This window comes from Camelus ferus, chromosome 20 (genome assembly GCF_009834535.1).
Source record: "Camelus ferus isolate YT-003-E chromosome 20, BCGSAC_Cfer_1.0, whole genome shotgun sequence".
NCBI classification, from domain to species: Eukaryota; Metazoa; Chordata; class Mammalia; order Artiodactyla; family Camelidae; genus Camelus; species Camelus ferus.
In genome coordinates, this window is record NC_045715.1 from 23,704,125 (window position 1) to 23,730,079 (window position 25,955).

The 25,955-nt window shown below is 39.9% G+C and overlaps 1 protein-coding gene and 1 long non-coding RNA gene across 6 annotated transcripts in view; one reads left to right on the top strand and one right to left on the bottom strand.

Moving 5' to 3' along the window:
• Window positions 1–992: 992 nt before the first annotated feature.
• Window positions 993–25,955, bottom strand: part of FKBP5 (FKBP prolyl isomerase 5) — a 93,347-nt gene continuing 68,384 nt past the window's right edge. For 4 of the 5 annotated variants that reach the window (XM_032462907.1, XM_032462908.1, XM_032462906.1 and 1 more), the window contains 6 exons: window positions 20,000–20,156; window positions 15,147–15,237; window positions 12,750–12,833; window positions 6,908–7,093; window positions 4,050–4,289; window positions 993–3,330 (listed from right to left, as the gene is read on the bottom strand). In XM_032462907.1, the coding sequence (XP_032318798.1) occupies window positions 3,223–3,330; window positions 4,050–4,289; window positions 6,908–7,093; window positions 12,750–12,833; window positions 15,147–15,237; window positions 20,000–20,156 (866 nt within the window). In that variant the 3' untranslated portion in view covers window positions 993–3,222. The remainder of the gene's footprint in view (window positions 3,331–4,049; window positions 4,290–6,907; window positions 7,094–12,749; window positions 12,834–15,146; window positions 15,238–19,999; window positions 20,157–25,955) is intronic. The other variant, XM_032462910.1, reaches the window with a different exon arrangement.
• Window positions 7,255–15,970, top strand: LOC106729087. The gene is made up of 2 exons (XR_004313542.1): window positions 7,255–7,391; window positions 14,646–15,970. It is a non-coding gene; the product is annotated as an uncharacterized LOC106729087 (long non-coding RNA).

Sequence of the window (25,955 nt, forward strand, 5' to 3'; positions counted from 1 at the left end):
GCAGGGTCAAAATTATTGTGCCTTCTCTATAGCTTTCCTCTACCTCCGAAAGAAATGTCAGACACATAGGACAGAAAAATCTGAAAGGAAGCACCGAGGATTCCTCTTATGTACACTCTTGTCAGTCATTGCTATTCAAACACGTAAGTAGCCAGTTGATGGAAATGACATACAGCTAGGCTGGGGAATTCTGAGTTTTGGGATTTTGATGAAATCAGCTCAAATTCAATGCATTTTGTCACCAGTGTTGGTGACAGTTTCCTGGATACATTCTAATGCACCATGCTAAAAACCACAAATTTATAGCCAGGAAACTCTGTTCACCTTCAAGATCCCTAGTTAATCACTATTCATTTAGGAAAAACATGCAAATAAAGGGAATTATTCCATTACCAAATAATTTAGCAGCAAAAGGAGAGGAGTATAATTAAAATCCAGAGATGAAGCAAGGAATTCAGAGGGAATAAAAGATGCCTGGAGTCTGTGTTGACCTGTCTGTAGACCTCAGTGGTACAACTGGAGACAGGTGTGCCCCCAGCCCAGCCCCACACCCCCTTTTTTCTGCACAGGATTCAGTGTATGTAGTATCATCTCCTATATGCTACATAAGGGGAAATACATGTTTAACACAGAACATCACCTGACATATGCTTACTTCCACTTTACATATTTATTAAAGAGCAGAATTAAATAGATTTCCCAAAATGAACCTACCTTACAGTCAGTTAAAATGGTGAAGGGTCCACTGATTAATGAAAAAACAAAATTCTCGTTTCTCTGACTTTTTTGGTTCATTTGAACAAAGATGCATGATTCCACTGCCTTTAGCCCAGTGTTGACTTCAGGTTGTGCATCAGAGCCAGGAGCTGAACAGTACTGTCTCATGACAATTTTCTGATATCTCATTTCTTCAACTCGGCTCCCACCATAGTTTTCCAACCAAAACAACCTTTCTTGAAGACTATTTAAGCAAAACCAAGTACAATGGGAAATCATTTGTTTTTCTGAATTTATTTAAGAACACCAAAAAAAGTGCATCTGGATAATTTTTTTTAAAAAGCAATTTATGTTTTTAATTCATTATATGCTGCCTCACCACTCCAAATGCAATCTGAGAGCTGGTTCAAAGACATTTGTTGATTTCTAGACAAAACTGTTGAAAATGACTGAATTTGATACAAGAATGTGTGTGAAGTTTCTTTTTCTTGAGAGGTGATGGACACTTCATAATCTTTTGCTCAGAACCACTTGCCCACCCTTTCCGCCCCTCCTCCCCACATTTTTTCCTGCCTATTTCCATGACCCGTAACACACACTTGGGAGACAATGGGCTAAGATAATCTAAGTTTTAGAATTTTTTGTTACCTGCGAAGAGCTAACTGGCCTTCTGGATCTAATTTCAATCTTGGCCTTGTTGGAGTCATGCTCTAGTCAACAGAGCTACAAATACTACACAGTTAAGCAAATAAGCAAAAATCAGCTTCTGCTCTTCATATTCCCTAGGTGAGATTGGGGGCTTTTTAAAGAAGTATCTTATGAGAAAAGAGAAACATGTAAATGAGAAATTAAAAGGATTTTAGTTAAAGGAGAAACTCACAATTCCATTTGTTCCATGGAGACAGAAACTGATATAAAAGGAAATGACTATATTTTTAGGTTTTTAACATGGTCTTAACCTAATGATGAAAATGTTTTGTTAAAACCACCATAAAAATAAAAACTAACCTAAAATATAACTGCCAGTGTTCTTTAGGATTTAAGAAAGTGAGATGTTCCAGGTTGAAGCAAATGTTTTCTCGGGTTGCCAGATGCATTCCCGTGAGTGTTTCTTACTTCTCAGGCTGTGGGACTAGAAAGCCAGGCTTAATCTTGCTTACCCGTAAGGACTAAAATTCAGCTACACGTACATATTTAAGATTTGCCCTAGTTCAATGCCCAAGTACTGGAGATTTTAGGCTAGATGTACCTGCATGGGAAGCTGTTCTTACCTCTCTTTCACAACTCACACCAGAACAGAGCAGCTATCAGCACAGGGAAAGCAAGCTACCGCATGTCGGACTTGAAAGAAAATCCTTAAGGGCATTGAGTTCTTTTTCAACCTCAGATTTGTTTTTAAAAATTAAGTTACTTAGTAGTAAAAAGTCAATTTTTTGCATGATAGAGGAGTGTAAATAAACTTTCATACATCAGTATACATATGTTTATGACACAGCAATTTAAAAACGACAACAAAAAAAGCTGCATGGATCCTAGGCAGATATGTAAATAAATTCACTCCAGGTCAAAGGTATGACAAGAACAAGTCTCAAATTCTTAATAATTTGGGGATCAGAACAGAAGGAAGAAACTGAGCCGTAGCAATGTGAGCAGGCAAACTGGACTCAACATAACTTCCTGGAAGGGACAGGAGGGAAGGGAAAAAGCACAATTCTGATTGTTTTCTTCACATTTCAGCATCTCAGAACTTCATCCAAAACAGGGAAAGCTAATCCAGAAACCCTCTCTGCTCACTATCACTGAAGCGTGTTTTAGGAATGACAGAATGCCCCCTCCGGAGACAGCCTGGGCAGGAGCCCACGCTCACAGGCAGGCTGCTTAACAAGGGGGCGTTTGGGAGGCAGCTAAGTCAGCAAGTGAGTGGCCTCTGAGGTTCTGGCTTTCAAGTTTGTGACGCTGCTGTGGACCTGAGGGGATACCTGGCCCCTCTACTGTGGGTTCTGTTGGTTAGAAATGCAACAGCTTGCATTTGGAGCATTTGAGTCACTGAAAACCAAAACCTCCCCCTCCTCTCCCCTGCCCAATTGTAGGAAAGGAGAAACTCATTAAGCATTTATTGGTAGGTTTCTGCAGTGTATTAAAGTTCAATCAAATGGAAAACCTGACAGACAGCCCCCAATTGTTAGAATTATCTCAAGGGACCCTGAACTGGATATTGCAAGTTGACATAACTGAAATGAGCTGGACTAGGCTGTTGGCTCAATCTCTCCACACCAACAGCCACCGCTTTGTTCCACCTGGAGTGGTCCCATGCCACCCCCTCACGGAGAGCTCTGGGCAGCAGCAGGGTGGTGGTTTTTGGGAAGCTACTGGTTTTGCCGTTTGCTTCCAGAATCACATAGACTATAACAAACTTTACATTAAACACTGTTTAGTCCTGAGTTGGGGGCATGCCCATGGAGGAGGGGCCGAGTTCACAAGGACTCGTCCCTCCCTGGCGTGATGTCATACGTGGCCCTCAGCTTTCTCTTCTTCCATTGATTGACTTTCTGTTTCTTTTTCATCGGTGACCCCTTCTGAATTCTTCTTGCCCATTGCTTTACTGGCCTCTTCCTGAGGAAGAAATAAATCAAGAGGGTTAGAGAAAAAAGAAAGTGTCCAATTACTTCTTAGCTCCTCTAGACTGTCAGGTATGAAATAAGAGGACGTTACAGGGCTTTATTCAGGTGGCCCGGCTGGGTAAGTCATGGCTCTGCTGCCAATAGCTGAGAGGGAGCTTTCGCTGTTCTTGGGTTAAAATGACTAGCTTGCCACAGGGGTCACCAGGGGTTCTGAGTGGAGGGGGAGTGAGGGACCAGAATATAGCGTTGATGTAGGGAGGTGGACTTCTCCCATCACGTTTGCCAAGTTGGCTCCCGAACCTCAAAGTAAAGGCAAAATAGCTGGGCTTCCCCATCAATCCATTTCCTGGGAAATCTGAAGTCTCAAAAGCAGGTATTATCTGGAGGGAAAAAACCCTGATGTACTTGATTTTTTAAAAAAACAGTAAAAGTTTTAGGACATTTCTAGGGAACTGACTTCCCTCATCCCTTGCATGGACATGCCAGGGCCTCACACCTATGTGCCTGTGGTAAGTAGAGTATGGTGGAACAGCCTTACTCTACTCCTGGATCCAAACCAGCCTCAATCAGATCCGAAATCACTTCCCCTATCCTTGGTGCTCGCGAGTTGTCTACCTGCACCTGTGTCCTGTGCTTCACCCTCTCAGAACAAAAGTCAAAGGCGCAAGGTCAGGTCTTGGTCCTCCTGAAGGCGGGGGGCTGTGCACATACCTTTGCATCTTGCTCTGCAAACTTCTTGAACATGTTGGCATATATCCTGCGGTCCCGCTCATTGTGCTCCTTGGCTTTTTTCTGGCACATGGAGATCTGCAGTCTTGCGGCCTTATTTTGGGGGTTTACTTCCAACACTTTCTCAAAGTCGCCCTTGGCTGACTCAAACTCGTTCATGAGCAGCTGGGCTTCGCCCCTCCTGTACAAGCCCTTCTCATTGGCACTGTCCAGTCCAAGGGCCTAGGGACAGACGGACTACGTTTTAGAAAGGATGCATGTACCCTGTGGGCATTTGAAGAGAAAAAGGTCTCTGGCCAAGGGAATTGGAAAAGGCGTATTGAAAAGACTGGGCTCAAGGTAATTATATACTACTGATCAAAATTTACAAATTATAGAAAATTCATTAAATACAGAAAGTAAAGATCCCAAGGAGACTTGGGAAGGGGGGCTTTTGAGAAGTTCATTTTAAAGTTCAATGGAAGAAGTAAATGCCTAAGAATGGCTGAGAAATTTCTGGAGAAAAAGATATACTATTAAACTACTGAAATTAAAAATTTGGTTAGTAGTCCATGGACAAATGGGTCCGTGGAACAAAACAGCATTCAGAAATAGATTCATGTGTATGTGTGCAAAAAGATTTAATAATCACAAAGATGGTAATGTAAATCATATAGAGAAAGTATTAACTTTGGAATAAATGGGGCTGAGGCAGTGACTATCCATGTAGAAAATTAGTTGAATTCTTACCTTATGTCATATAAACGCAAAAATAAATTCTAGACCAACTATATTTACATGTCAAAAAAACTCCCATAAAATTGTAATAGGGTTTTTTTCTTTTTAAGCAAACCTTGATGGAGTAGGTTTTGTAAGTATCGAACAGGGTTATTTTTTATACTGTCAGGGTGAGGAAGACCTTTCTATCTAGAAAGAAATAGATTTTACTAGGTAAATATTAAAACTTTCTTTTCAGAAAAAGCTACCATCATCAAAGACAAGTGAGAACAGAGTCCCTACTGTCAGGCAAAAAGTTAATGTGCAGACTACCTCAATCAATAGAACACAATAATTTGGTTGAAGGATATGAACAGGCAATTCAAAGATGAAATACAAATGGCCAATAAGTAATGAAAAGATGTGCAACTTCATTAGTAACCAAGAAATAAAAATAAGAATTTTTTGTTGCTAACAATATTGAGAATGAAAACCACTGACAATATTCAATAATGTATAAAGTATTAAAATTTAAATATATTAAAATAACATCTTTGACCCAATATTTGCACTTCCAGGAATCTATCCTATAGAAACAATCCCACACATATTCAAAGAGACACTATATATATAATTTGTAATATCAAAACCTGGAAATCTACCAAAAGGGATTGGTTAAACTATGATAGATCCATACAACGGATACTATATTGACTTTAAAAAAATGAATTAGATGATGAACTGGTAATATGGGGAAAGATGTCCTTATTTTATAAATCTATATATCCTCATTAAAAAAATTCATACATGTTACTCTTATATGGAAAAAACAAAAGGAATATTTTTTTAATGATTTTTTTTCTCTTTTTTTATGAGGGGGAGGTAATTGGGTATATTTATTTATATTTGGAGGAGGTACTGGGGATTGAACCCAGGACCTTGTGCATGCTAAGCATGCACTATGCTGCTTGAGCTATACCCTCCCTCCCCAAAAGGAATATATAGGAAATGAATGACTGTGGTCTTGGGAGAGGGTCAATGGGAATTTTATAAATGGGCTCACTTTCTTGCATGTTTCTGTAATGTCAAATTTGAACAAGAACAAAGTTAAAATGTAATTAATAATAACACTGTCTTCTCAGGCAAAATTTAGCATAACATGATAGGGAACACTGATCCACAAAACTTGAAGTCTTAAAACTCAAAAATAATCTTACAGCGGGGAGGGGATAGCTCAGTGTTAGAGTGCATGTTAGCATGCACAAGGTCCTGGGTTCAATCCCCAGTACTTTTGTTAAAATAAGTAAGTAAATAAATCTAATTACTTACCCCCTCCAAAAAAAAAAAATCTTACAAAGAATGTATGAAATAATTGGGTTTTTTTTTATCCCTTTGTCTGTCTTTAAGATATATCCAATTATTAGCTTTTATCCATAAGAAAATATACACTGTTTACTCAGTCCAAGTCTCTGACATAACAGCATTAGCTAGTATATAAAATAGCACAGTCATACATCACTACTGTCACTGGCCTCTGGTACTTAGGTGCTCCGTAACAGCGTTAACAATGCACACGTAATAAGGGAGAGGGCTGCTGGTGCTCTGTGGCTCTTTCAAGTTATGTGTTTTCTGAGTGAATAAATACGATAAAAAGTGACTTGCCAAGGTCCTGGGTTCAATCCCCAGTACCTCCATTAAATAAGTAAATACAAACCTAACTATCTCCCCCATTTCAAAAAGGAAAAAAAAAAAAAAAACAAAACTACTTGAAAAAAATGACTTGCATATCCCTGTAGGAGCAGTCACAGTCTGTTCTTATTAAACTGAATCTGAAGAGTTCTATGTCTAATGTGATACCAAATGTCACAGACTTAAGGTCATGGATAAAACCTGCTTAATTTTATCTAAATCTTTGTTCATAATGTATTATTATAAATAGTCTAAGCATCAGGAAATTATGACTATAATAAAAAATGCTTCTGCGCTTCTCAATTCATCCTGAGAAACAAATAACCCCAAACAAACAAAACTAAGCAATGTGGAAAACCCAGCCCCTGGATGAAAGGCAGCAGAGGAAGACTCAGTATGAGGAAGGAGAAAAAGATCTGGAGGAGCTTAAGTCATCTCACAGGCAGACACTTCACCTTGTCACAGCACTCGACGGCTTTGGTGTACTCTCTGAGCTTCAGGTAGCACATGGCCAGGTTCAGGAAGGCAGCGAGCAGAAACGATTCAGAGGCTTTAGATTCCTTCTCCGATAAGCCATATTCCATCTCTAACCAGGACACTATCTTCCCATACTGAATCACCGCCTGCATGTACTTGCCTCCCTGAGAGAGAAAAGCTAGTGATTACTTGCTGGACAGGCTCTGGGGGTGGGAGTGGGAGGGGTACAAAAGTAGTGCAAGCTCAGCCCCCCCCCCCCCAAGAAAGCCAAATCCGCAAAAGGACCCCCCCCCCCCATTCTAACCAAGCCATTTGATCATTTCTTCCTGTTTCCAGGAGGTGGCTATCCAGGCACTTTTCCCAAGTCCCCACGACCCCGGAGCTGGTTTAGGACCAGGCACTGTAACGCTGGTCTCCAGAGTCCACCATCTCACCCTATCCAGGGGGCATTTCTCTCAGCAGGTGGGTATCAAGGCTTCTGGGTTACAGTCTTTGGTGCTAGTATTTATTATCACTTTCAAAAGGCTGGTGAGTAGTTGTAGACTGTGTCACTAGTTTACTTTTCCCTCTTCTTCTGACCATTAGCTCGGCACGATAGGTAACTATATTCTGATAAGTGCCAGTCCCCAGCCCAGCAAATCTTAAGTTATCTAAGGGCTGGCAACCTTCTCCTATGAAGGTGCAGATAGTAAATATTTCAGGCTTTGCAGGCTAGTCTCTGTTGCAACTCTGTCCTTGGTGGTACAGAAGCAGCTCCAGACAATATATAAATAAATGGGTGTGGCTGCGTCCCAGTAGAACCTTACTGTCTACAAAAACAGACCGTGGTCTGCTGACCTCTCATCTATAGACCATGGGAAGACAGAGGTGAATAGCAGCAGTGACGTAAGTAACTAAAACATGAATCACGTAAGTGTCAGCTAACTACACGAGAAAAACCTTTCTCTTAGTTGCATTTTTGCTCTCTTACCTGATTAGAATTCTAACAACTGTATAATTAATTAACATGAATTATATATATGGTCTATACAGGAAATACCAGGGCTGAGACAATGTTTATTGCCATTTTAGGATGAATGAAAGGAGTAAGAGCAGGTAAGACGGAGTACAGGGGAGGGATCTCTTCTACAGGAGGTGATTATAAGCTTGAAAACATGACACATCCCGCCAGATGACAGAATTGCAGCCACACCTCATGGGCATTAAACCCAATGTCTGACCGACAAACAGGGTTAAGATCATGTCACTAGGATTTACCAGTCAAAGTGCGTACACTTCTCAGTCTCCCCACACACACTGCAGGCCTCACCCAGTGAGTAAGGGGAGGAAGATCACAGAGCAGGTCTATGAGAATGTTCCAGTTTTACAGGACTTCAAGTGGTTGGTATAAAAATGTGTTCCACCTGGAGAAAGGAAGCCCCAACACTGATTTTTGGTGATGAGGACGGGGTAGACCAGTTCCAGGTAGAGGGCCTGGGTCAGAATGTACAGATCTTCCTCAAGTTACAAGGGGTCACCTCCCAATAAACCCACGGTAAGTCAAAAATGCACCTGATACACTTGATCTACTGAACAGCCAGGCCTACTTTAAAGGTGCTCAGAACACTTACCTTAGCCTACAGTTGGGCAAAATCATCTAACATGAAGCCTATTTGATAACAAAGTGTTTAATGTCTCACATAGTTTATTGAATACTATCCTGACAGAAGCAGAATGGCTACACCGGTGGTTTGCCCTTCTGACCGTGGGGCTGATAGGAACTGCGGGAGGGGGTCGTACTGTGTATCGCTAGCTGGGTAAAGTCAAAAACCCCCAATTCCAAGCACGGTTTCTACTGAATGTGGAGAGCTTTTGCATCACTGAAAAGTGCAAAGATTGTAAGTTGAATCATCGTAAGTCAGGGCTGTCTGCACTTAGGTTTTGCTGCAGCCTTAGGCCCACCACTCAAGAATAGGGTCCTCACCAGCACCAGGATTGGCATTTTCTGTCACCATCTTTTCTCCCGCTGGAGTGTGAGCTCATTGAGGACAGGAAGCATATCCTATCCCTTTCGGAATATCGAGGGTTTAGCACAAGGAGGCCCTTAATGAAGATCTGCTGAGTAAATAGTAAGGTCAAAGGAATATAACTGTGGAATCAAAAGTTTTTCAGTCATTGGGAGCAAAATGGAGATATGAATGGAAATGAAAAGTGTCATTTCATTTAGGCTAGGTGAGAAGGACAGGCACCTTCCCTGTTTGCCTAGCTGCTGCTTCCCCTCTCTTCTCCTCCACCATCTTTATCAAGTATACTGTCCTAGGGAAAGAAAAGAGCCAGGGAGGAGAAAAACCCAGATCCTACCACTTCAGTTGGTTCTGACTTTCAGAATAGTAGAAGGCTATGGTTTCTCAAAACAACAACAAACCAGAATAGACTTCATAATATACATAAATGTTCCTTCACACGCATTGAGCACTTTAATTTCTTAAAAGCAATTTCATATATAATGTGACTTATATCTCAACTTCTAATGAGCAAAGGTCTTTGTAGTATTTCTGCTTCTGATGTACTAAAGAGTTCTCCACTAGGGTGCTTTTGCCCCAGGGGACACTTGGCAATGTTTAGAGATGTGCTTTAGTTGTCACAAGTGGAGGGCATGCACCTAGTGGGTAGGGGCCAGGGATGCTGCTAGATGTCCTATAACGCACAGGACAACTTCCCGCCAAAACAGAGCTACACAGCCCCAAATATCAACTGTGCTGAGGCTGAGAAATCTTGTTCTAAAACAATGAAGAAAGAGAAAGAGAGGCAGGTTTTGAGTTTTTTTTTTAACCTAAAAACGTAGAGTCAAAGATGACTTGTTTCTAATCAATAACACTGGTTTCTTGGTTCAGCAAGGGTGGTCAAAATATATCAAAGCCTGGTTTGTCTGCAAAGGGTTCCATGGTTGAAGGATGATCCTTAACTAGCTTGCTTTAGAAATGCTTTTTTTTCCCGCCAAGGAGCACAAGAGGGCGCAAGAACCCCGTATCACTGCAGTGTCCGCAGCTGCCTTACCTCTGCCTCCAAGTCAGAAAAGTAGGTAATGCTGTTGTCCTGCACATGCTGTCAGTTATGAGGGCAAAAATCATGTCTATTTAACTGACTTGCACAATGCCTGGCATAACATCACGGTGTTAAATGTGCTAAATAATTATTTTCAGAGCCAAATGAAGAGAGTCCTCTCCTACCTTTCTTCTCTTTAGTGTTCAGAGGTTGATAGTTTACAGTCTGAACACCAGAATCATTCCCAGTAAAAAGCTTATTACAATTCTGCCCTACTAAGGGGAGAGATTTACCCATTTAGAGGTAAACCAAAGCAACAGGTCAATGAAAATAGAGCTCCATTTCATTGTACGAATGGGGTGAAATACAAACCTACACTTCACACCATCTCTGCTCTCCCCTACACATCTGGCCCCTGTGCATATGCACAACGCACGTGCCAAGTCAAACACCCTGGAAGGATGAGGCCCTGAAAGGCAGTGTGGCAGATTGAAACTTGCCCTGAAGTTTGTAAAGGGAAGGTGTGCAGGAACTTATCTACCACCCATTTTTAAAGTCTTACGGTTAAAACTAGGATCACTGCTGGGATCTTTTACCTATAATTATGAAGGTGCCTCCAGGGATGTTTTGAGTAGTACAAAATGTTCAGAGACATTCTGGGAGAAAAGTCTTAGGTCAGCGGTTTTGAACCTTTCATTAATTTTCCCCCAATAGACTAATGTTTTGAAAGATTTTTGTCTATCAAATTGCATGTTAAAAATAATATGTTCCATATGTGTGACTGCTGATCCAGATTTTATCCAAAGATCAGTAATTTTAAGAGGGTTCATAATATTATGAAATACACAAATCACTATTGCACCAGTGTGATGCTAAGAAGCAGCACAGTCAAGTAATTGTGTAGATACTCGAGCACTGCTTTCTGCTGCTGATCAAATTCTGGCCATCTCTCTGTATATACTGTGGGTACAGCTATATGACACGTGGCTCTGCAGCATTCATTATCAATACTGTTACCCAAAGTTCTGAGTCATCAGCAGCAACCAATTAGAGCTTCTGAATAGCTAAGCTGTTTATTACACTGAGTTGATATAATTCTAGTCAAATGCCAAAAGCCTCACCTCCCCCCATGTTAATATTCTATTTAGAAGTTTTGGGAAATATAAAAAATACACTTGAAGACTTTTATGGACTCGCAAGTAGGTAGGAAACACAGTTTAAGACCTATGGTCTTAAGTACAGAAAATTTTTTTATTCGTAGTGTATTATGTATTTGAGTCTTTGGATCTTATCTGAATAGTTAAAGAAGTAGCCAGTACCTCAATTAGAAATTAAGAAAAATCAAACTTGTTCTTGAGAACTTAGAAATGCATAGAAGTTTAGGGCTGGAAAGAAAACTTGGGGATCATCTAATTTAATTCCCTCACTTTTCACATGAAAAAATAACTTCTTTGGACCTTAAATGACTTTAAATCATTTGGAGCCACAAAGCCCAGTTTTCCCAATACAGAGCTCATTCCACCATACCCCAGTGCTTTCTGGTGACCTATACGTTATTTTAGTACATATAGTAAACATTTATAAATAATTATATATTATCTGTACCCAGAATAAGAAATGTTTTCAATCATGATCCAGTACCCACTCACACACAACGGAACAAGTTTTATGAAACAAAATTTATCCTTACTACATAATGCAATACACTTCCACTAAATTGATTTCATGACCCAATAATGGGGCTCCTCTCAGTTTAGAAAACAATGACCATACATGTGGCCCTCTGGCTGTGTAATTCTGTGTTGGTGACGGTCTTATGTAATTCTCTCGCTGTTTTCTGTGGGTTAACGCTGCCTCCTCTCCCTCTAGACAAGCATGTTACCCCAAGGACGGGTCTTACAGAAGCTTCTCCATAAAGATGTGCTGACGTACACTGATGCATCTGCTTTAGACTATTAAAAACATCATCTAATTTTTCTCTTGTTCATGGATTGCAGTCGCAAGTTAAAAAAAGAAACCTTGACAAAACTCCCATTCTTTCTCTCACACTCTCCTGCACTAAGCCCTTTCTGCTCCATACAGAAAAGTTACATATTTGGGGTTGGGGAAGCAATGGCTGGAGCGTTCTGATTAGAATCAAAGTGCTGTTCTCTTTTTTTCTTTATCTGAGAGTTTAAAATCTAAGTGAGGAGATAAATTCCTAGATTGTAAGAAAGGGTTTGCAATAATCAAGAAATGACAAGTATCATTAAGGAATTTCTGAGGATTCCTCACAAAATCAAGTGTGGGAGGGATCATCTTGGCCATTAGACGAAATTAACACACTCCTCCTGTCAGTTCCTTTTAAAGTCTGTGCGTGATCTCTTTTTATCCCCAAGACAGTGGAAAAGAAAATGATGTGAAACTTACCCCTTTGAGTTCTATTACTTGCTAACAATTATTCTATTCATTCTTTGTTTCATTCCACAAACACATGTTGAGTGCCCACCATGTACCAAGCGAGCTGCTCTAGGCCTTGAGTGACACAGTGGTGGGTGGGCGAGCAGACCTGGTCTGCCTTTGTGAGGGTTACAGTCTAGAGCAGAATGTGTAAAAGAGGCATTTGTGTTCTTTTTGTCACATTAATTCATTCTGTCTCACCATTTCTTATACTAAAAATGACAGACCTGTAAAAATTCAGGCTAATGCTTATCCAGAATGGTATTCATAGAATTCAGAACAAGGTATATCAGCACAACTCACTGATACTTGACTAAATTCTTTGAGATGGAAAGGACTGTACAAAGACTCACACACCTTGAAGTACACAGTTCCCTTCTCTTTGACAATGGCAGCCTGTTCCAATTTTTCTTTGGTATCCATTTCCCAGGATTCTTTGGCCTGTCGTATAAATTTGTGACAATGGTTAGATGAACAGAGATGGAAAATGCACCAGCTGATGCCCGTAAGAACAAACAATAGCTCTTCCTAAAGGCAACCCATACTTCAGAAGCCCCTGGCTTTTAACACTGTCTGCCCTTGCCAGGGCACCAGGCTAGAACTCACTTTCTATGATGACAGGGTGCTTGACCCGTGCTGCTCAGCAGGGAGGAGTGGGCACAAACACTGAGGAACAAGAACTGTTGAGCACTGTTAGAGGGAATCTCTAGAATTATGAGGTGAGGCCACACAGGGAGAGCCAGGGTCCCTTATTTCCCTCCTGCAGACTTCTCCACTAAGCTGCTATTATAATTTAGGCAAGCTGTTTCTCTCAAGCCTCAGTTTTTCAACTCTAAAATGGGAATACTCTTATAGTCAAGTCACAGTTGTATATTCATACACAATTAAAAAATTCCAGAACATGTAGCTGTTTCGCCACTCTAAAACAACCATATATATTAAAACCTCCAAGCTGCAACAACCTGCAGATGTATACTTGGGGAAGCTCAAGGAAAACATAACTGGGAGGGTGAAGGTGATGCAAAGAAAACAAATGATTTCACGATCGTCTGCTAATTTGTATTATGTGTATCATTTCTCCCCACCATTACAGACATCCATCAGGGACACCTGCACTTTCAATATGAGTGTCTGGATCAGTCAATACAACACTGGGGTCCTTTAGGGAAGGTGACAATGGCTGTGTCTGTGCTATATTGCAGAAGAATTAGGAAGCTTAACTGTGTAACTGTAAAATTCTCTACTCAAAGGACAATTAGTGGTATATTCCTGGCGTCATACCAGTGCTCCCCGCCTTAAAAGAAGATAATGAGTTACTAGTCTTTTTGGCAACACTATGTGATTCCGAACACTTTAGCTCTATTATTTAAAAATCTACTTAGTAAGGGCCCTCTGCATTTTTTATATTGTGTTTAGGCTCTATGGAGTGTAAATCTATTATTACAAGTCAGAGAACTAAATCATGTTGCCTCCAACAACAACACACACCTTCACAAAGCTTCAAATACACCAAGCAGTGCTGCCCATGGGGGCCGTGACTAGGCGCAGGTGCATTGTGGGTCCCAGTGAGAAGGCTTCTGAGTGTGCAAGGTCCACTGGGCTGTGATGAGGGGTTACTTTATTAAAATGGAAATAGGAAAGCCAGAGGTCTAAATGACCATATGCTAAGGGTTATTTTCTCTCTTTAAAAATAAAAACCACTTTGTGCTATGAAGGCAGCTTTGGAGGATCAGTGCTGAGCTAGCGAGCCTTCAGATGACATTACCCGACAACAAGCGATGGTCGTGACAAGTGCATGTTTGTTTTGAGGAACATATTATTAGGAACATGACCATTAGGGGACGATCACAAAGCAGTCCTCCCCTGACCTTCTTAGCCCAAAGTGAGAGGCCTACAGGACCGTGATTTCCTCTCTGAGTCTAATAAAAGAAATAGTCACGTTTCCAGTCCAAAGCTTAAAGTACAGAACGTGAAGCTGGCACTGTGGGGATAAAAAAGATACACTAAACGCAGCTCTCGAGGCCCCTGGGGGAGGAGGGGCTGGACATGACAGCAGACCTGAACAGGCACGTGTTCTGTGCCTGCCCAGTGCAGCCGCTGCTGGGAGCCCCGGAGTGGGTCTGAGAGGGAACTGTGCTCAAAGAGGCGTGTCATTTCTGGACCCCGAGGCAAATGTTCTTTTTTCTACTTGGGCAGGTATGAAAAGAGAAGGCCTCAGGTTAACAGGTTTATTCCTTGTGTCCCTTGTCACAGAGCCTGATGGCCTACAGAGCCCTGCATTTTGGATAATAACTTGCAGCCCCAGTGAAGGCCTCTTCACGACTCCCGTGAAGGGTACGATCCGTTCAGCCCTGGAAACTGCACCCCACTCCCCCAAGGAGCTGCTTGGCAGAACGTGAACCTTTTTGTCTTCAACCCAAGAAAAAAGTACAAAAAGAACAAGTCTAAGAACAAATAAGGGAACAAGTCTTGGATTCTACCCAAAAAAGTTAAAAAAAAAAAAGGCTGACACATAGGAACAAAACAAGAACACTGAGCTCCCTGGGTGTGTATCAGCTGTGCTGTATCAGCTGTCCTGTACTCCAGCGGTAGCAACCTCGACAGGAGACACTTGGTCATGAAAAGCATAACACACACAACACACACACACAAATACCATCTATCTACACCACCTGGTACTATCAGACGCCAACTTATAGGAAGTGAATGGAAAAGAAATCTGCCATGATTTCAGAGAAGTTGGTATTTTCTCACCTTTTCGAAGTTCTTAAGTGTAACTTCATATATAAGTTCAGCATTAGGTTCAATGCCAAATTTAGGCTTCCCTGCCTCTCCAAAACCGTATCTGAAATGGAGAGTAAAAAAATAAAACTTTAAAGAATTGGTGTATGTCCAGGCACTTCCTTGGGTATCTTGAGGCATCACATTAGCACAGAGCTATCATGTGCAAACTACACACATCCGAGACCCTGAAGACAAAGCAGATGTTGATCAGAAGATAGGGTGCCAGACAACACTGCTATGGTGTTTTAAGAAACCAAGCTTGATTGAGTTTTCTTCTTCACATTGATATGTAATGTAACACCTGTACTCCTTGGAACAGCTTGCTTAATGTGATTCTAAATGTCACTGCCTTTCTCTGCTTGATTTTGTATCTAGTTCTTTTTATAGAAAAGCCATTATTTGACTATTAGGACTCTTCCTGATGCTTTATCAGAAGGACAGAAGACAACCACTGTAATTGTTACAATGCTGTTTGGTAGAGGTATGTTTTTAAAGTGAGAAGTGCTCTTCCTTTCCAAAAGCACCACTTCCAGTCAGATAAACTGAGAGAAAGGTTCACACCTCAGGAAGGAAATACACTCTCACAGTAAGTCTTCAAGACTTTTAGAAAGCACACTAGAAAACAGCAATGATATAACAAATATATAATCAAAAAGGAGAGTCCCAGCAAGCTCTAACACTTCATCAAGAGAAATACTGCATTGTGTTCTCACAGCTCTCTGGCTGTAAAACTAAAACACTAAACCTTTTAGCCAAAACTGACTGAATAAAATAACTGGGAATATATACGTAAATCTGTTTTTTCGAACCATTTAAGTTTTTTAACAAATCCAAGGCATTCGAGGGAGCACACGTCCACTGGAATGGAAATTCTGGTGGAGCCTCCGTCTGTCTGGGTTAGTGGTTTTCCAGATGCAGAACAATGCACAAAATATTAGGAAAATATTCACTGGAACGTATCCTGCTCCCGTGTGTTTTAAGCCACACTACTCTTTGACTTATAGAATAGTATTGCAAAAAACTTAGTAAACCCAAACTTTCAGGCTATAAGCTGAAAAGGTACCAAAACCAGGTTGAAATGAATACTTAATACCTTCAGTTTTCTCCAGGGCAAAAGGCCTAGAGCGGAACATTCATCTCTTGCCACTCGCACCTCTTCTTTACCCCTTGCCTGAATTTTTCAGGAAGAAAATGCTTACTCACTTACCTCCATTGTTACACAAGAACATGGAAGCTGGAGCCAGAGAGAGGCGTAAAGATACAGTGAGAGCTGGTAGGAACGGGGTGGGGTGGTTTTAATAGCAGGGCAAAGGGTATCTTCAGCAAAGAAATAAAAGAGGACATAATTACCAGTGGCCAGTTGCAGGAAGTGGTGACTAGTTTTCTACTTTGGGCTCTTAGACCAATATATCTCCTATTTTGTTTCTGCCAGCTGGTAAATAAAGAACATTCCTCAACTGCTGGGAATCAGGTAGGCAGGTGAGTCCCTACTGAGCATGTGTTTACTGACAGCATGTTATATTTGGAGCCCTGTGCTGACAGGTACAAACCCAACAGATGATCTGGCACTTGCCTTAGTCTGCTAGCTCTCAGCGGGTGACTTTAATTCCCCCTCTCCATCAGGGATATCTGGGGATGTCTAGAGATTTGGAATCTGTCATAACTAGGAGGGTGCTACTGAAATCTAGTGGGAAAAGGCCAGGGACACTACCAAACAGCCTACGATGCACAGGACAGCCCCCACAACCAAGAACTATCTAGCCCATCTGGACCAAAATGTCAGTAGTGCTGAGGATGGGAAAAGCTGCCCTAGAGTAGCTTACAGACAGGGGGCTCATGGCTGGGGGCAAGGAGTTTGGTGGATCTGGGTCAAAGGAGGCACCTAATTGTCCTGGTTATCATTGATGGGATTAAAGAAGACTAAAGGATTTATTTCTACAATCTCTCCTGGGTTCAAATGAAGAAATTCTGTGAGATGTATGTGGAGCACATAATCCTGGGGAGGTGTAAGCTCACCTCGAACTGTCTGGGAAGCATCTAACCTGACTTCCTATCACAAGGAAAGTTGGCTGACTTATGCTAGATCAGGCTGGGCAAGGAAGGACCCAGGACACACAAATTGATCTGACTGAAAGACAGCACACCACAAATGGAATTCCAGGACTTAACCAAAAGACAAGCTGGGCTACAGTAACAGAAGCAATCCAGAATTAATGTTTTTAAATTAAGAGCTGCCTGCAAAGAGTAGAGATACAAATAATGACTTATTAACGACCATTAAGCCTTTACGTGCATACGAGAAGCACTTGTATCCTAAGTTCTTACCAACTGCTCCCTTTTTACAGATGAAGAAACTGAGGCTCAGAAAGAAGTGCTTCCTGAGAGTCACACTAAGAGGCAGTGGTAGAGCTGGGATTTAAATCTGGACTCTGCCCCCAGAAAATTGTTTAGTTTTTGACCCACACTGCCTCATAATTAGACACTATGGCTCTTGACAGCCTGTGTTATTGTTTGGCGTTGGTGCAAGACAGAAGATAAGAAAAGGAAGAAAAAAGTTAAAATGAGCCATACTTTACCCAAAACAAAAAATATTAAGTCAAAGTATTTAAAATAATATAAAGGACACTTCCCGATGAGAGGCGAGAAAATGGGTTCTCTGGAAGTATGTTTTGAATTTATTGTGAAAACATCCTGCAAAAGTACCTATCAGAATCAAGAGGAGGTATATGCCCTGGAAATCTTTTAGAGAATGAAATACAGATGACATTAAGAATAACAACATATATTTGCAACAGCCATATTTATAGCAACACGCAGATGTAATGTCTCTGTAAGTGGGAATCTGAGTAAGTCAAGCAAATTCACTGCACAGGCTCACAACACACCTGTGGGCAGGGATGCTCTACATACATGGATAACCTTACGCAGTGCATGTGTGGACGGTCTCAGGTTGCAGACTTTATATAACTCCTCAACATATTAAGCAGAAGCCTTTCTAACTATGCTAAGTTATTTCCATAAAACGTATGAAAAAAACCTTTTATACCTAGAAATTCATGAAAACTTGTCAACTACATTTATGCCTCAAAAGATCTGAAAAATCTGCCATATGTTAAAACAGAGTTTCCTTTTTCTTATGGTCTCAAGGTAAAATGGAAGAGAAAAACAGTCATCACAACAGCAATAAGAGCTAGTACACTGAGGGTTAGGGTGTGCCAGGCACTTTGATAAGTTCTTTACCTGCATTATCTCACTTAGGCCTCCACAACTTGAGGAGGTAGACACCATTTATCCCCATTTTACAGAAAGGGAAACTGAGGCTTAGGAGAGTCAAGTGCACACAGATGGATAGTTGGGAGGGGTGTGTGTGGGGTTAACCACTAATCATACAACAAACAGTTTAAACTTGCAAAGAACTATTTGCATTAATAAATATAAGGATAATTCCTGTTTCTCTTGCCATTAAACTTGGGCCATCTGCTCCCACAACTGGTTTGTCAGCTAGGTTAAAATATAATGAACTGATTCATACAATACCTGCTCACAATGTATGCAGAACTTCTCTTCAAGGAGCTTAAATCTGCAAACATACATGGGTCATAAAAATCACTCTCTTTATATGAGTTTAGAACTACTGCAATTTTGGAATGCTGGAATAAAAATAAATATTATTTGGACAGGGAGGAGATACCCTCCTCTATGCACCACCTCATTTAAAAAGTTCTGTATAAAAAGAGAGAAATAGGTTCATTTAGGAGTGAACTACAAATACAGAGTAAATGCAAATAAAACACACTGAGGTGGGAATACACTAGTGGAATATAACAGAATAAAAGAAGGTATTAAGTAAAGGCTGCCTCAGTGAAGGCTCTAAAGGGTTTGAGGTGTAGAGCATTTTGCAAGAATTTTCAAGTGGGTAGTGGCATGGCTAAAATGTCACTTGAGAAATACGATTATGGCTCAAGTGTGAGGGCAGAGGTAAATATGCCGCTGGATTACTACCGAGGCCACACAAAGGCAAGCGACTGTACAAAAGGCACAGTATTACCGATCGGTAAGTGCAGGTCATCAAGATTCTCAGTAACTAAAAATCCTACTGACTGAAATCCAAGGAGCCAGAGAGGGAGGAGACACCAGATAAGCAGATGCACTTTCATGCAATCAGAATCAAAACACCCTGGTTTCTCAAGGGTCTATTTCTCAAGATAGAAGGGTTGGATTCATGGTATAATTTTGGATCTAAAAATAATACCAAACATGTTTTCACAAGAGAGACTGTCAGTGTCTGATAGTTCTAAGCTTGGAAGTGCTAATGGATATCCTTATGATGGGAAAATTTCAGGCAAAAATGAGTCATCTCCGCTGCTTTAGATCCAGGAAGAACACTCTTTTTTCAGGGACTTTGTATAAGAACAAGTGGCACAAATTCAAGTGGCAATAAATCATCCAAATGCTCTTTCTACTTCCAACCCCCGTGTTTCACTGCCTCCTGCCTAATTTACGGAAAAGGGGAGGGTGGGTGAGAGAATCAAGTGAGAAGGGCCAATAGCTTCCTGTCTTGGCAATATGGAAGGTGAAACAAGAAAAGCAAAACTTGCTGGTCAGTCTTATCCTAAACACACATCAATCACGTAAATAGGCTTATAAACCTCTGTAATATTATAAGGCCCATTAATTCACTTCATGACTAACTGCAGCCTGATTTAATTGTTTCCATTGTTCGCATTAACTTCACTGAAAATACCAAAACGCTGAGTGAAAAAGCAAGGGTACCCCTGTTCTTTAGATAACTTCACCGTATACTGAACTGGTACACTGCTTACCGTGGTCCAAGATATAAAATACATTGTTCCTCACGCTGCATTTTCTCCAGAGCTTTGTCAATTCCAATTGGAATGTCGTGGTCTTCTCCTTCACCAACGATGAACCCTACATCTCTGCAATCAAACATCCTTCCTCCACAGCGGCCTTCCAGGTGGACTGAGGGAGAGGAGACAGGATGGTCAACAGAGCTGCTCGTGACTAGATAATTTAGGGAAGTAATAAGTGAGGACTTCCCCTTATTTCATCTAGAGACATACATGGTCTCACGTGAAATCATATTTCTTTCTGTTTAAGTTTAAACTTATAATTACTGATAACGGTATCAATAAGATAGCTTAGTGGATAATTAAGTGGAAACATAGGTTTAATTTAAACCTACTGTATGACAGAGGTTTCCTCACCTATAATACAAGATCAAGAGATACTAGGTTATTTAATAGGTAATTATCAAAATGCCACATATTTAATGTCAAACATATAAAGGCTTAAATATTTGTGACTGCATCATAGCTTTAGATGCTTGGGTTGAAAACAGCTGAATGGCTGTGATATACAAAGGTTAACTGAATACAGAAACTTTTTTTTTTTTTTTAAGAGTCTTAACCTCATTCACAAATATGTTTGCATAGAAATGGAAAACCCAAAGGCAGCATCATCAATAACTAACATAGCTATATCCCTTAGTGGAGTAATAAATGCAAAATGTGAAGGAATCAATAGTCTACTACAACTTTACAAATCAAATTACTCAACTACCTCCTCTGAAATGTTAAGTGAAGAGGTCAGTTTCTTGGGGCCTACTTCTTCCCCACTCCACTCAGACTCACTCAGCTCATTCCAGGGGTAATTTCATATTAGAAAAGGGCCTTTTATTTATTTTTTTTTTAAAGACAAAATAGGAAAAACACATATAGATATGTATTTTTTTCTTGATTGGTTAAGACTTTTTTTCTGGGATAAACAATTCTCTGAAACTTTTCAACTACTTTTAATATTAAGGATAATCATTCCTTTCCATTTAGGTCTTTGACTCAGTATGAAAAATGAATGACTTGTATGACTGCATGACAGTCAACAAGCAATATGATAATTTGTCTTTATTCCTACTTCTGTAATGTAATGGCCTTGATTTGAGTGTAACTATTTCCTAAAATGCTTCTTTTCTAAGACTGGTTGCTCTACTTTAGATCAATAACTTGCTTTTAGAGAGACTGCAAATCACTTGTTCTGTTACATTCATTCTATGAGACAATTATTCTCCAAATACAAATTCAATTCCAACTTACTTTACTTTTGAACTACTTGATCTCAAAGGTCCCCTAAAGCTCTAAAATTCTACAATTCTATGACCCAGTATCAGAACTCTTGACATAGGCCAGAAACCTGCTTCAAAACTAATTCCTGTAGTTAATCATTTGATCGGGTTACCTTTAGCCCAGGCCTGGGAAATGAGAGAAACCCTGAAGAGTAAACAGCAGTGGCACAGACACTAGGGGCCAAAATGTCACATAGACATTTATGCTTTGAAGTTCTCTCCCCTTTTCTAAATCACTTGGATTAATACCATACTGATTTGCTCCCATCGTGGCCATAGGCTGGAGTCAAAGAAGCTTGGGCCAAACTCACGAAGGCCTGACTCTTGAGTCAGATGCTCTAAACAGGTGCAAGAGCTAGATTGGCTTTCAGGGTGGAGCTGGCATACAGAGATTTTGTTCTTTGCCCCATTCTCATATATGCAGATGACACTCTATTATATTCACTTTTGGAATGTTCTAGATAAAATACAACTTAGCTTGCAATACAGTGAAAGTTCTTTTGAAATGGAAAATAGTTTCAAAATAAATTCCAATTTTATTATTTTCAAATATATACATTCTAGAGAGGGTCTGCAGGGAATCCAAGGCTTAAGATATTTTTACTACAGTAAAAGCTGATGTTTCTAAAGAATTTGAGAGTTCTGAAAAGTTTGTGTTCTTAAATATTTTAAAATCTGCCCCCAAAGTTTAATTTAGACTAATGTGATGATACTTTTCATGAAAAGAGATTTCATTCAAAGTGAATTTCAGCCCACATATTGTGGAGTATATCAAGTATTGAAATTTATTATCTTAGTAGCTCACAATTTAGTTGACAGATCTTTTTGTGTGAGGTTTATTGTTAGAAGTACTTTCCTCCCTGAAGGAGAGCACATTTAGTGGGGGAGGAAACTATCAGTACATTCGTTGTGGTTTTTGGTTGATCAAGTCTCAATGTGTTTTCAAAACAGGAAATCCAGAGACTCTGCAAAGGATTCCTGCCTGTGTGTCAGTTTCCTAAGCAGGTTTTCTGCCTGATGCATGTACTTGATATTGAAATTATAAAAATAATCTCAGGAATTCTCTTTACATGTGATAACTCTTCATATTTGGGAAAGAAAAGATTGGTTATTAATAAACATGCTAAGAAAGACAAGTGAAGCAAGCAAGCAAGCTTAAAACAAAAGCTCACTGCAGCCGGTCTTTGAGAGAGACAATAAATGACAGGCCCAATGTTTGTGGCCACCTATTAGGAAGGTAAAAATTTGTAATAACTTTTATAAATACTTACTACCTTATACAGGGACTAATCTTTTTTCCAATAAAATGTCTTTTAAGTTGACCCTGAACAAGCACTACCCACAGTACCATAAACTCTTAAATTGATAAAATAATATGCATGCACACACACACATCTATATGTGTATATATAAAACCATCACCTTTTAATAATGACATTATCTGCAATGTCAGTGTAAGAGGAGGTATCATAGCCTCAGGGAGAATAGAGCCCATGGATTCTTTACATCTACAAGTAGCAAAGGCTATCACTCAGTTAACTGGTTTCTAAACTTGGAACACTGGTGTGACAAATTCTACAGGACTGCTGACAAGAACTCACACACCACCTTGGAGCCACAGAAATGCTTGCCTATTGCCACAGCAGGGCCCCCATCATGGTGACAGATGCAGACACATCTAGTTCCTACAGATTCAGGTTTTTTTTTTTTTTTTTTTTTTTTTTTTGAAGGTCTCAACAATTGCTACCAAAGAAAACTGTAGCAGCCCTGGCTGTGGAAGACCTGTGGTTGCTTTTGACCTTGTATCTCTTAGTGCAAATACTCACTTAATAAATATTTAATAATAACCATCATGACTCACTGGGAGCTCGGCCTCCAGGGCTCAGGAGGTCTGTTGCTAATTCCAACCAGCATGATTTACGGGAAGTAAATGATCTATGACGTGCCCAAAGAGAATAAAAGTACATACAGGATGCTTCTACTTAGGGCTTTTTTGGGAGAGAAAGAAATATGCAAGTTAAAAAGGGACAACATTTTCTCTTGAGTTAAAGTCTACGTAACTTAAAGAGGGGAGGTTCTCCAAACCCCACGAAGTCAAACCAAACCAAATTACCCGAGCTTTGCTGCGCAATCTGAGTGTAACCACATCAAGTGAGCCCAGTCTGCTGCAAAACATCACTTAAACTGGAGCTCTGACTTATTGTTCTCTTACTGCCCTAGAGCAATTTTGTTTTGAAGAGCACAGAACACCCTGTTCTGAATGTGGCTGGCACATGAACTCGATGTGCTGACAGCAATTTGTACTCCGATTAAAATGGGGGGAAAAGGAAAGAGAGTGCACGGCAGTAAGGGAAAAAAAAAAAAAACTGGAATGCAAGAAACCAAAAGCTGTATAATTTGTATTTTAGGAAGCAAAACTGAGAGAGGTTCCATAACCTTAAAAAAAAAAAAAAAGTGCTGTAAATGCTCCAGCCTAAAAGACATTAGCTCTGGTAAGTGTTTTTCCCTTTTCTAATTATAGTAGTTGGTGTCTGATAGCTTTGCACTCATTCCTGAAACAATTACTAGGTCATGGGGATCTGAATGGGAATGTTGTAATGGCATTACTACTACACAAGATGGGTCATTTAGCCAGAGAAAACCAGGTTGTGACAGGTTACTCCCTCTCGGCAAGGGTTTTCTCTGCTGCCTAATTCATGCCAAGTGAGTTTCTCTCTGCCTGCCTAACAAAGCAGGAGCATCCAATAGACAGTGGGATCTTAACGACCCCCTGAAAAGGCAAATGGGGAAGCAGAGGCAGATTTATAAAATCAGGAGGGGCATATTAATCACTGATTAGAAGACAAACTCCTCATCAGGCATGATGGTTAATTTCCCCAAAACTGCCTCCTGTCCTCCTCTGCACCATTCTGTACTCTTCGAGATGAACAAATACCTAAGACTGCTTATGGCACTGAGGGGCCAGATGCTGACTGAGAGCAGGCATGGAACCTGGCTCCTTGAAGAGAATAACATTTATGCAGATGATTACATCTTAGTCTACACGGGAAGCATACACAAAGCAATAAATTCTACACCAACCCAAATCCTCACCACTCTTCTCTTTACACCAGTATAGCGCTTTAGTTAGACCTGGATTCCAGGCCCATTCCGCCACTAACTATTGTGGCTTTGGGCAAGGCCATTTAAATTATCTGAAGCTCAGTTTCTACATCTCTAGAACAGGGGAAATAACATTAGCTACCTCATAACCATTGAGAGGATTAGATTAAGTACTGAATTAAAGCTTTTAGCCCAATAGCTGGCATGCATTCATTTATGCGTCAGAGCAGCAACTATATGAAAATACTTTGTCACGTGTGGATATAGAGATGGACCCAATGAATGTTAGCTATGATTATTTTCCTGCAATTAGTGGTAAATTATACCAGATCAACCATGTTTTAGAACGTGGTATAAGAAACTACTTAAAGTCTCCACAGAAAGAGGTGTCAAAGTATGAACAAAATTCAAAGTGGGCAGAAGCAGTATCTTCTTTTGGATCTCACAGGGCCCGACACACAGTTCAGGGCCAGAAAGTAAATATTTATTTAATGATTAATTTGAAAACAGGACGTTAAGGAAAATTGCAGTAATTTTCACTCATTTATAGGAATTTTCCTTTTTGAATATATTAGCATTTCTATTCTTTTTTTGCCTGATAATTTTTTCACTTATGAAATTTAAAAAATTTATACCATTTTAAAGGTTATTTTCCATTTATAGTTATTACAAAATAATGTAATTGGCTCTATTCCCCATGCTGTACAATATACCTTTGAGACAATCTTATACCCAACAGTGTGTACCTCCCACTCCTCCACCCCTACTGTTGCTCCTATTTTTAATAAATTCCAAGAACTATTTAAATTCTTTACTGATACACAGCTTTTGTTCTTTAATACCATTCTAAAATAAATGGTCCATTGGCTAGATTTTTTAAATAACAAAAGCTTATTTTCTATTAAGACTTTACCCAAAGACTTGAAGATCCCTTTTTGGAAGAAAGGAGCTATATAAATCCAACATATTTGAAAGAATAAACACTATCCATTTTAGACCAAGTACCATACTACATCATTTTGTGAAAAATGGTTTCAAGAATTTAATTTCTCTTATTGGACAAAATTTGCCAGGACATTGATAAACACTTCAAAAGTATGGGAAAAACAAAACAAAAAAGCCCTCATACCTCTATCAGATCTCAATATGGGCATACATGAAATCTTTCCTCTGTTTAAAATTTTTGGACCATTTTGTTTTTTAATGTAATAATAGCTGGATTTTGTTGTCATCATTGTTTTATCCTTATGAGGATTTCTGCCCTTAATAGGTGGCTTTTTCCCCATTCATATTTTTTGTAATCACTGGCATGACTGATTTTATTCTTACCATCTTATTTTAGGTTTCCTACATAATGTTTTCTTGTTATTTTTTCTTTTATTACTTTTTCTAGATTGAGCAAATTTTCCTTGTTCCTCTACTTTCCCACTCTTCCCTGGGTGGTCTCGGAGTTCTACATGCTATTCTTACTTGTATCTAACGTTAAATTTTAAACAAATCATTCAATGTTATACATACACATGTACATTCATGTTTAT